Source organism: Myiozetetes cayanensis, unplaced genomic scaffold (genome assembly GCF_022539395.1).
Source record: "Myiozetetes cayanensis isolate MyiCay16 unplaced genomic scaffold, myiCay2020 scf14, whole genome shotgun sequence".
NCBI classification, from domain to species: Eukaryota; Metazoa; Chordata; class Aves; order Passeriformes; family Tyrannidae; genus Myiozetetes; species Myiozetetes cayanensis.
Genome location: NW_026087048.1, coordinates 6,946,689 through 6,959,437, shown reverse-complemented (window position 1 = coordinate 6,959,437; position 12,749 = coordinate 6,946,689). Strand labels below are relative to the sequence as shown.

Sequence of the window (12,749 nt, the reverse complement as noted above, 5' to 3'; positions counted from 1 at the left end):
CATTTAGCAACATATTATTACATCACTGCAACATGATGTAAGGCACATCAGGCATTATTAAATTAGCCTGAATTTTGCAGTATGACAGTAAGATTTTATGCACATTAGCACCACACTTAGTGCTCCTTATGGGAATATACTTCAAGTAAACATACTAAGACATGATTTCAGATAGCTTTTCAGAATTTATCAATTTCTCCTTTCTTCACAATTTAATGTGGAATTTTAAAAGTTTGTATCTTGCCTGCGAATTTGATATTAAAGAATAAAATTATAGCATGAAAAACTGTATTTATTAGTTGTTACATCCTTCACAGACTAAAAAGTTTGGGGATGTTTTTGTGGGAAAAAATTTGTTTCTTAACAAACACTTTAAAAACTTTTGAAATAAACCCCAAAAATGCCTTTAGCACCAATTTCTTGGGCAATTTAACAAATGATCACTTTAGCAAAAGAAACGTTTGCAAATGTATGTTACTTTGCCTTTCCATAGTCAGTAATTTGCCTCTTTAAAATTTAAAGTGACTTTAGAGCAGTTTGAGCAGAATTCAAATCTGCAGTGTTGGGGCACGTATTATCTCAGAGTACACTCTCTAACAGCCATCTCAAAGGCTAAGGAAGTGTGATAAGGGTACAATTCCAGAAGTTTGAGCTGCGTAGGGAGAACAAAAAACCTTCCTCATATTGTGCATGGGCAAAAACGGCACCCTTTTTTGGTGTTACTTGGTAGGGTGTTGAGGATTAGTCAAGCAAAAGTGAAAACAAGTTATCTGTAGTAGGATCTAGATACCAGCTTAATGCATAGAGAAAAATTAATGGAACTAAATAGCACCCACCTAAAAGTATTTTTAATATGTTCATAAACTGTGTAATTGTAAGATGCTTGTAGAGTGTAATGGAGAAGATTACTTTAATTTTTTAGTAAAGCCTCAGGTAACAGCTGGAAGAATAAGCAGACAAAAATGTGAGTGTTAGGAGGTGAGAGTGTTAAAAAATGTATGTGGGAAGCAGAAATGAGATTTACTGACAAAAATGGCCAAGTCAAGAACAGTATGAAAAATGTAATTGGAAATACAAGTTTTGTAAGAACAAAAAACTTGGAAGTGACAAGAGGTAAAGAAATGAATGATGGTGAATAGTGGGACAGGGCAGTGTTTTAGTGGTATCTGACAGCCTGGATGTTACTTAGAATGCAAGAGTCAGAGTAGAAAAAGGTGTTTGTGGCACATTGTGTTTTAAAAAGTGGCTGTTCTTTAAATGGGTTTGGAAGCATCCAAATAAATCTTTCTGCAGGTGCAGCCCCCAAGAGCTGCATTCTCTGCAGTTGCTCCAAGGATGTTCGCTGAGGTTTCTATTTAACAGAGTCTATTAAGCAGCAACAAGAAAGCTCTTCCTCCTCACTGCAGGTGTATGTTTGAAGATGCTTTAGATGGATCTTTCCAATGAGGCAGAAAATTATATGAGATTCTGAACCTTTCCTCTCTGTGGGGCCTTAGAAAGATGACAAGCAGTGGCACCGGTTACTTTTCCTCCTCACATAGTTTTAGCAGCAGTTTAGAGAACGTAATGTCTCTTTAAATCTGGGTAGTACTGAGTTATGGAAGTATAAAAAATTTTAAGGCTTGTACATGTGTGGGGTTTTTAATACGAATATAACTTTAAAACTGACAAACTGATTTTATTTGGTAAATTTTCTCTTTTTAATCTCCTCTTCTCTGACACTTTTGATATCAGGTGTCTCCCCAAAGCAGATTTTTACAGCTGAGCTCTCAATCTCTAAGAAATGCAGCTGCCGAAGGAAAGGCTGACAGGATGTTAACTGAAGCAGTGACTCTGGGTTCTGCCAGCTGATACCATCTTAAAGGATTGGGATGGGGAGAGGGATATATAGTTTAAGGGCAGATGGAATGCCAGAACTTCAGTTTGTCTTGCTTCATTTTACTTCTCAAGTCGAATCAAGCGATATTAACTTTCTCTTGATCGTGATTTATTAGAAATGAATTACTTATTGTGCTATTGGGAAAATATCTCGTGTCTCTCAGCAGATAAGAAGCCTGCAAAACCTTTTTTAGAAAGTAAAAATGTGCTGGGCACAGGCTAGATTTCTTTTTTTTGGTATCAAGCTGGAGGTGACCACCTGAAGTTAATCAGGGAAGACATTCCCTCTGGACTGAAGCGGGTAGCAGGTGTTAGGAATTCGTTCTAGTTGGAGGAGGGATGCTATTTATAAAGGGGGAGCAGTTCTGCAAGGAATCATTTTGAATGTCTTACCAGACAAACTGTTCCTTGTCTTTGCTCTTCTTTCTCACGCTGCTTAGGTTTGGCAAATTTTCTTGCCACCTTTATTTTTTGATTGTGTTTGGTTGTATTTAAGGTTATGAATATCCTGTAAATCAGTATATAGAATCTTGTATGCTGCTACCTGAGGAAGTGAAAAGCATGTTACACCATGGAGTGCAGATATCATTTCTTTGGTGAATTACTATTTGTGTCCAGCTAATCTGACTGCCTCAGAGCTGGATGCTTCTCAATTACAAATTTATGGTATTAGTGGAGGATGGGGAAAATATTAGCTCAGTTCTGTCCTCCCAGCCATGCCTGTCCATCTGAGTGAGCTGGATTGCCCTTTGGATTTTCTTAAAGTGTTTATTCCTTTTGTCTGTAACTACTCTAGTGTGTTAAGCCCCCATTTACCTTCCTCTCTGACTTCATAGGAGATAAAGTCCCTTCCTAAACTTCACATCTGCAGAGATAACTGCTCTCAAAAAGAATACAGGCTATGAGTAGGATTGGGAAGGAGGAGATGAGTGGTGTAGGCAGCCTGCAACTTTGCTTCCTGGGATGGGCTGGGCTGGGCTGGGAGAGACTCCAGCTTAGGCAGACAGTCAGGGATGAAAAGAAACACAAGACCAATTTTGATTCCTCTTTTGTGGAGCTAAACCATCCAACTTGCTTTAATTTCTGTTGTGTTGTGTTTTTCAAGATGCTAGTGCTCCTGATGGCACAGGTTTCTGAAGAGCAGGGAGAAGGATAACATTTATTAGGGAGATAGGATGGGAGCCTGAGATACTTCCTGGGCATGTCTATCCATTTCTTAGCACCCTGGTATTGAACTGAGCTCTACTTGATCATATGTGACAACATATGGGCCCTCCATGTTAAGTCCTCACAATTATCTCTTTGCTGTATTAATGAACCCTCGTCACATTACACATTTTCTGACTTACTGCTTAAGAGCAAGAGAGGTTTTTCTCTTGGTTGTGTAGGAGCAATGTACAGCTCCCAGTATGTATACATGAAACATTCTACCAATGGTCTGAAATATTTTTAAATCATTTTGCTGAAGATGCAGAGGGAGAAACAGATGCAAGGATAGTTTGAGCTTTATAGTATCCTTTGTAGTCTGACTTCTGTAAATAAGATTTAATGTCAAGTCTTTTATTATGATGTTGACTCCTCATGTTTATATCTTGAAATCATAGAGAAAAGCTGTGAGGCTGGTTCCAAAAAAATTTAAAAGTAGATGAATAAGCCCTCAGCAGCTTCTCTTCTACATTTTGGAGTTCTCTGAAAACCTGCTTTTGTATCATCACAGTAAGGAAGCTGTTCAAATTACTGTTTTCATAATGTAGCGAGAAGATTCAAAGGCAGAGGGAGGGGTGGCTGACCTGTAATCACAATGCTTAGTAATGCCTTCCTCCAATTCAGCAGCAAGGCGAAAATACCTTGCCCGGGGGGATGAACGGAGACAAGCTGAGCCAGCACAACCTCCGGGATTGGACACCAACATCAGCAGGGGGCTGCTTTAGAAGCGTAAAACAGAATTTGTAGTCCTGCCAATAGGCAGTATCAGTGCAGGGAAGCCAGTATTGCAGAAGAGAAGGAAGGGACTCTTCAAAATATATGTGTTAATCAGGTGCTTTAAAGCCCTTTAGATGCAGAAAGAATAGAAAATGTTTCCTTCCCTTCGCGTTTAATCTTTACTCTTCTCACTGCTTAAAACCCCCCACATATGTAATTCTGAATAAACTTCTTTCTTTTCTCTCCTCTGCCCCTGTGCTCAGTCCCAGGATATTTACATATAAACAGAATTTGCCATAGTAGCAGATTCTGCTTAGTACACACATGAATAAGCAGCTCATGGTGATCTGGAAAAGCCTGGGTATAAGAAGGGAATATATTGATAACTCAATATTCATCAGTGTTAACAATAATTGGAAAGACAGTAAAACTAAATGTTATTTTGTTTATGATGTTGCATCACTTCAGTATTTAGTACCCTAGGTAGCTGGTTTTTAATCCAGTGAGCTAGATTAGCCTGATTACACTGGCAGGATGCAGTTGATGGATGACTGTCATTATCTTCTCAAACCTGCATGATACTTTAGGTATAGGAGATGATAATTAAATTTTCGAGAGACTACATTGAGATTATAAGATCTAAGTATTTTTTTTAAAATGAGGAATATGTTTGCAATTATCAACATGTTGTTAGATGATCCTCTCCTGAGATGTTTTATTAGCAGCCCCTCATTTCCTTTAAATTGATCAAGAAAAAAAGCTCAAGTTATCATATAATACTTTAGATGTTTTGGTTTTCTGATTCTGATATTTTCCTCCTCCAGAAACAGTCCAAAAATGTATTTGATCAAATCTATTGGTAATGGCTTGAAGATGTACAGGTTAGCACAATATATTTAATGAAACCTTTTTTGAGACAAAACACTGGAGAGGATCATAATTAATGCCTCATTTTCTGCCAGTTGCTATTGATTACTCATTCAGAGTCCCTTTGTTCTCAAAATGGTAACACTGTATTTCACATTACTATTTGATGATATTCTCAGGATGAGATTCTTTAACAACATGCTGATAATTGCAAACATATCTCTAAAATTTAAATTTAAAATGAATTTACATCATATGTCAGTGTTTTTCCGAATCCAGCTCCTATTTTGTAGTGCATATTCATCACAGTTTCCAAAGATTGGAGACTTAAGTGAAACGCAACACTTTATATCTTAGTTATATTTTTGGCTTAAACTGCATGACGTGGAACTTGAGTGAATGGTATTTTTGCAGCCCAAACCTCTGTGCTGTACTAGGATCTCACAGAGCAATTACTTGTGCATGTTTTAATTTTGTGCTAGATTTTCCTTTGGAAACACAGTGGCAAAATATCCAACGTAGCTCTGCGACTTTGCAAGATTAGCAGAGTTTGACTTTTCTGGTTTGTTACGTTCTTTTAAATTGTCTTATGCAAATTGTCCTATAAGGCAATTTGAGACACATTCTGTACATGCTCTAAGTCATCCAAATAGCTCACTGAGTGAAAGGACATGGAACTTGTGCTCTACCCAGGGCAACATTTCAAGTTTACAGTAAGGCAAGGAATGCACTTGCCATCTGCTCTGTGTGAATCTGAGAAACACAGAAATGCCGAGTTTGTCAGTGGCTGTGGCGGGATAATGGAGGGATTTGATTGAGATGGGTGGTGTTGCATTACATTATTTTGTAAAAGTAAAGTATCCAAGCCCCCAGTTTTTAACTAAACACTCCATTGGTTTTTTTTCTTTTTTTTTTCTCTTTTTTTTTTTTTTTTTAACCTTTAGACAGTTTTTCTGCTTTAAGCAGGGATAACCTGACTACCAGGACTCAAAGGAAGCTAATGAAAAAAACCAGGAAAAATCAAATCTAGCCAAATCTGTTTGACTGTTGGGGAGGTTTTCAAGATCTAAGTTTGCAGTTGGGAGGTTGCAGCTCTCATTTCACTGCCAAAGCAGCCTGCCTTATTATGCCAGCATAATGGGCCTGTCATAATCAGTTGCATATAATGGGCTAATGCTTTTATTCTCAACCATATTATTCTTTTGATAGAAAATAATGAATAATGTAAAGGCACACAGTTGTATTTGGATGAAATTATTGCATAGTTTGGCTATGGCTGTACTAGGAAAATCTGAGTTCTTAAAGTGTTTGCCAATGTTTGTATTTAAAAAAAGAATGTGAACAAGATTTAGACCAAGAAGCACAAGGCTGACTGCGTGTAGTAAATGCATTTTTGAAAAGGTAAAGCTTTGTATGTGTAGTGTATGGAGTGTGTTTGTTAAAACTCTGTGTATTTTGCAGGATAACTTGGCTTTCCTCTCTACATATACCCTAAATGCTAGAGAGCTGCAAGGAATATTACATAAGGACATCTGTAGACCTTTACTTGTCTACATTTTTTTTTTTATATCAAAGTAAGAAAATTAAAGAAATGTTTACCAACATATTAGAGTTCTTCTGGCTGGTGTCCTAGAAGTTCGTTGAAGGCAGAGCAGTGTTTTGGCATCAAATTGTATCTAAAAATTCATAGAGTTAGGCTGGGGAAAAGAAAACTTCCAAATCAGTCAAACTCTTTTTTAACTTTTATTCTTAAATTCTTTGAAAGAATCACTTTAAAAACCATTTTAAAAGAAGTTGGCCAAGCAGCTTTTTTTATCTCAGGCATATCATTTTGGTGTAAGCACACGGTTGATTGGCTTCTTAGTTTGAATGGAAGCTGACTCTGCCTGCACCAAAGTGCAGCTGCGATGCAAAGTTACTTGTTTTCTGTGACAAAGGTGTGTGAATACACCCCTCACACGAGACATGATTCTTTTTCACCCACCTCACCCTTGCAATGCTTGAGCAGATGACTCCTCTGCGTTTAATTTTTATGAGAATACTCTTGAGGAAAGGGACTCTTTTAAAGCATTTGCTGGGATAGTGGCCCTGGTGAAAGTCTTTCCTATTTGGGTCAGGCCATGCCATTTTCCTTGAGGCTGCAAAACTGTTCCTTGGTTTCCCTGAAAGGAATAACTGAAAAGTAAACCAGTCACGTTTACCTCTTTTACTCTGTTCTCTTTGGAGTCAGGCTTGCTACATTCTTAGTTGACTGTAATAAAACCCTTTTTTTCTTTTATTAGTTTTGTTTTAAAGTTGCTTATCGAACACTCATTCCTGAGGGAAAATATTGCTTTAAATAACTTCTTGAAACTAGAGATACATGTTATAAAATCCAAAGAGGCAAATTTTGAAGGCTGGTGCCTGTTTATTTACAACAGTAATACAGACAAGGACTCGACAGCGTTGAGGAGAATAACCAGTCATTGATTATTCTTTCGTAATTGGATCCGTGCTTGGCAGATGAGGTTCAGAGTGAGCGCGCAGGTTCTCTGTGGAGAACACTGCTAACTACATATGTAAGTGATCTGCCTTGTGCAGGGACCTCGGGCACTTAGTCAGGAGAAGCCTGATGCTGATAATACAAAGCTTTTTTGCTATCCTCAGTGGTATTTCTGTATTCCTTTCTTTATCAGGTGCCCTTAGGAAAGGATCAGTCCTAATCAATATTGCTTCTGAATTGGTTCAAACAGGCAGAAAAATCAATGAGCTGAACTAATGACATCTATTTTTATATTGTTTTGGAAGACTGAGAAACAATTATAAAATTTTAAACAGATGCTTCATTTGATTGTGTAAATGGGAGAAGAGCATTGTAGTTTTGTGTTGTTTGGGGGTTTTTTAATTTATTTATTTTTCAAATAAAAAATTCTTACCCAAACACAGTATATAGATCAGAAAACTTCTTTTGAGTGTGTTGCACATCTTGAGATTTACTGGGTACATACTATATTACTTATACACCAAGTTCATGCTGTTGTAGTAGCTAGCCTGCTTTGAAGTTCAGGGCCCAGTGAAAATGTCAAGAACTGGAATGCTTAGGACAAGAGCAAGAGTGGCAAATGTCATGAAGTAAAGGTTGGAGTTCAAATCTAGAAAAGATATAGATCCTTACCTTTTGAAATAACTTTGTGGAAATGAATTTAAAAGTTTCTACTGATTGGTTTTTTGATTAGTTGTTTTTTTTTTTTAGATAGTCTCTCCCCCCTCTCCTAATGAGTAGGAGAACAGAGGAACTAAGAACCCTCACATCCCTTTTTCAGGAGGCATCTATATGGATCTCATTGCACTTGCAAAATCCCTGCCAGTGATCAGGTGGAGATGCTGGGGGGTGGCAGGAGGGTTGTCTTTGACTTGAGTGGGACATAGCTCCTGGTTGAGTTTGGCAGCAGCTCTCAGGGAGCAGGGCAGGCCCATCCCATCTCCAGAGATCTGTGCGAGCCTCAGCAGTGCGGGGGCTCCGTGATGGGGCCTGGCATCAGCTACTTGAAGTGACAGCTATCCCAGTGCTTCCTCCCTGCCCCAGGGGCTCCTTCAGTCCAGGCATTCTTGGTCAAGCAGGTCAGGTCTGGAGCTAAGCAGAACTGGTTTCACTTCTTTTGGACAGTGTTGGTTTGGAGGAGCTGCTCTCCACACAACATTGCCCACGTTTCCTGCACAGTGTTCACCACTGGGACGGTAATAAATATTTAGAATAATATCTTTGCTAAATTCAGATTTATATGGGTAAGCCAAATATTCTGATGTTCATAATGTTTTCTGCAAAACAATAAAATCTTAACTATTTGACAAAGGTAAAATTAGCAAATCTTGAAACAGAGTGCAAGCAGATTTCTCCTTTCATGCATTTGCTGTATACTTTTGTCACTCTATCAGAGTATCTCATTTCAGAATGAGTTTTACATTAACAATTCTGATTCAAAGACTGTTTTATTGTAAGAATAACAGTGAAAAAATTGAGCTGAGAGGAAGCTATTTCTTTACTTTAACATAATTAATAATTAACTTTGGTCTTCTAACTTTTGTATGAAATAGTTAACACTGTTGGGCCCTCCTTTAGTTTGTAGTGGGGTGACTCTTTCACATCCCACTCTATTCAATTAGAATATAAGATTCTTCATGCTCAAATTAGTCATCAAACAAGTAAAAGACATTTCAGTAGTGATATGATGCAAAACCATTTATCTGGAAAAATGCTTATTTTATATATGTATTTTGTAACTCTGTATGAACTCTGGATTTTTCTGTTAATCCCACTGCATTGCAAGGTGGAAGGGTTTTAGTACCTTACTGAGAGCTGAGTTAGTCTCACCTTTCACATGTCATCACACCAAAAGAGCCAGCTTGAAGGCTAGAATGTAATCCAAAAAGTACATTTGTTTCTGAATTAGGGAATTAGACCTCAGAGGGAAAGATGAGGAGAGCCAGGAGCAATGGCCTGTGCCTCTGTTCCAGTGGGCTGCTGTAGCCCTGAACAGCAAACGGCACTGGAGCAGTTCCTGCCGTAATCCAGCCCAAAGTGGACTCGTGTGACAGCCCTGGGAACCCGAGGGCTCATTGCTGGGAACGGGGAGGAGGAATGTTGGCTTAGGAGCAGTGGGGCTGAAGGAGAAACTTTAACTGGGGTGGCTTTTGGCTAATAAAATAAAAGTTACTCCAGTCAAGAGTTGATGTCTTGGCATCCCCTGACAATGAAATGTTGGTGCAGATGAGTGTAAGCAGAACATCCCTGTTGTCCTGCCGTCCCACAGCCCTGCTTGGCCCATCACAAAGGTTGTGATGGGAACACTGCGCTGTGGAATGACCACATATGAAGAAATCAGATCTCTTGCCCTCTGAAGCTGCTGGGTCCGTGGTGATCCAGCACTGTCTGGTTTGGCAAACATTACAAAGTGTCTTTAGGTGTGTGCAGTGCAGAGTGGATGCTGCTCTGTGAGGAAAGCTGGGTTCAGCTGCCAGGGTGAAGTGCAGTGAACACATTTTGACCACCTGGTACAAATGTTTTTTATACAAACAGTTCTGTGGGTTTCACTCCAAGTCAGGATTTTCAGACTAAAACAATGCTCAGCATAGCATCAACTGTGGAAAAACTGTGTTCTCCTAAATCACCGACATTCATTTCACTGTCACAGAGGAAATCCAAATAATGTCAAGTTAAGCAATACATAAAGTGCATTTTTAAGTGTTTAGAATGTTTTTGTATATATTGCTTGAAAAGGAAACAAAAGGGGTAGGGATCAATTACATTGTTAGTTTCAAGTTTTTAAAATATCATAATTTTTCACGTTCTCTTCATTAATCTACTCTGTTATCTCTTTTGTCTGCTTTTGATATTTTTTGGACAGTTCTATTCCATGTTTTTATGAATGTAATATAAGTCTAGATTTCTAAGTATGTGCTAAAACCTAATGTCACACTATAAACTCTTAGCAGTTTTTATAAATTATGTTTATATTGTGTAATAGGAGAGGTGTTACATTGCAAACTAAACAAAGTATTATGGTTTTTGTTTAAAATTTAAATATGAATTGATTCTTTCAGATGTTTTCAACTGAAATGGTTATGGTTTTTTGGAGGCTCACAGCCAAACTTGCTCTTTCTTTCTGAATTACACTCTGAACACTAATTTTAAAAAGTCAACTTTTTTTTTAAACTTTAAAACCTTCACTGAAAGCCCAGTGAATTCCTATAAATTCCAAGGGCAGTATGTGTGGGTAATAGTTTGTTAGCCTGGTATATCAACAGCTGAGTTGTTACAAAGCTTAATTTTACTTTTCTCTCTATGTTTTTGTAGTCTAGTCTGCTTCGGTCCGACATGGGGCTTGGAAGTCCAGGTCAGTTGTCATCCTCTGGAAAACCTGGAACACCCTACTACCCATTTTCTGGCACAAACCAGCGCCGAAGGCCACTTCATGAGTCCTCAGCTCTAGGTGGGTCACAGAGACAGGTTTCACACTTTTGTTCCTGATGCTTTTCTGCAGACTTCGTTATTTTCTCTGACAGTTGACTTGATGTACTACAGATTGCTCTGTGTGGAGCAATTGAAATTACATCAAACTGCTCTCAAAGAGAAAAACTGGAATTATCAACGTTTTCTTTGAGACAGTAGCTTGGATTCAACACTGGTCAGTATGGCTTACAAAACGAACAAGAAGCTCTAATAAACCCCTTAATTGCAAAAGCAATAATGACAGATGGATAGGAGCTGATGACCAGCTGAGTGCCCTTAACCCGTGCCATCATTAACTCCTGGAAATGCCTGACCTTGAGGTCATTACCATTAGTTAGTAGGGGAAGGACACAAAGGGGAAACAATTATCCTTTTATATGCTAAAAGTAACTTTATTCAGGGCAATATATAGTTCATTGTAATTGGTTCAACATGCCTTTAAAGATCTTAGCAATTGGAGACTAGTAGCTTATCCTAAAATCAAACTACCTTGCAAAATATGCAGGCAGGAACTTGCTTAAAAATTGTTATAATCCTATGACAACTATTAATATTTTGTTCTGGAGATACTTAGAGATGAATGGAATTTTCATACTTGGTCATAGACAATGGTAATATTTTATAGCCCTCTAATTCTGTTGAATCAGAGAACCAAGAACAAGCCAGATGTTCTGTAGTTTCTGCTGTAAGTATTGCAAATAATTGGTGTGCAAATTAAAAAAAATAGATTTGGTGAAAAAGAGAGACTGTAACCTTACATTGTAGTTTACCATATATTCTGGTTATATAGTTATATATCTGGTTATATAGTTATATAACCTTATTTTCTAGTTGCCATATATTTCAGTCTTAGTATGATAGGTCACTGGGATTTCTCTAGTTATATGTTTGAGTTTTAAATGCCTCTCATTCTGTTTAACACTTCTATTCCATAATAAAAATCTTGCTTGTTGGAACCATGTAACTCCAACCACACTTTACCCCAAATAAGATTTTAATCAAATGCAAATTGCTTCTCAAAGTAACTTTAATATTAACTAGAATTGCAAACTTCTTGGGCACTAAAGTAGTCCTGAACATGCTTGAAATGGTTTTATTTATGATGAAAGACCTCTAAGCTCATTGAGTCCATCCAGTGCCCAGCCCACTGTTTAACTGTGTCCCCAGGTGCCACATCTACGACTCTTTTAAATCCCTCCAGGGATGGGGGCTCCACCCCTTCCTGGACAGCCTGTTCTAGGGCCTGACAACCCTTTCAAAGAAGAAATTTTTCCTAACGCTGAATCTAAACCTTCCTTGGGGAAGGCAACTTGAGGCCATTTCCTCTTCTCCTATTACATGTGTGTATATTATGTATTTTAAAATGCCATCTCTGTGTAACTTGCTGCCAAGTCAACCCCCATTTACCTTGGAGTTGTCTGTCCTTATGAATATTGTTGTAAGGATTCATGTTGCTCAGAATATGAGAACAAACACAGCAGTTCTTCACATCTGTCTTAAGAAAGTTCAGTGAAATTGTTTACTGCTTGAAAGGGTGTTTGTACTTGAATAGAAAAGAGCTGGATTTTAACACGATGATGGTGTTTTAGTGATGATGGTGTTGAATCAGTTTTAGTGAAAAACTGCTTATAATAGTGACCTGCTATGGTTTTGAGTAACAGGGGGTTGAGTTAACTGTGACTTTGGGTGCTGGGCAGAGAGTGCTCATGACATGCAGAAGGGTCATGGTGTGAAGGCAGGCCTGAAAAATATTGTCTGATTTCTAACGTAGACTTGGATATGTGACTCAGTTTTTTGTGCAAACTATGTGAGTTTGGTAGGTTCCAGATATTAAACAAATTGAAGTGTGGTGTTTCTAGAGTAGTAGTATTTAATTTTTTTCTTCAAAAGAGAAGCTCAAGGGGTATAAACCTGTTCAAGCTGGTGACAGTGTGATATTCCTCCTTCTGTCACAGTTGAATCTGGGCATCGTAAACTGGGATATGGCTGGTGGTGGTTACAAATTTATGGAAATGTTTTTCCAGGAATGTCAGGAGGAGGAAGCACACTTTTATCTCAGGTCTTTTTTTCAAATGGCTTCAGAAAGTACATG

The 12,749-nt window shown here is 38.1% G+C and overlaps 1 protein-coding gene across 7 annotated transcripts in view; it reads left to right on the top strand.

The window, feature by feature from the left end:
• TCF12 (transcription factor 12) overlaps positions 1-12,749 on the top strand; it is a 161,561-nt gene that overhangs the window by 95,668 nt on the left and 53,144 nt on the right. For all 7 annotated transcript variants that reach the window (XM_050309897.1, XM_050309898.1, XM_050309896.1 and 4 more), the window contains exon 8: positions 10,502-10,637. In XM_050309897.1, the coding sequence (XP_050165854.1) occupies positions 10,502-10,637 (136 nt within the window). The remainder of the gene's footprint in view (positions 1-10,501; positions 10,638-12,749) is intronic.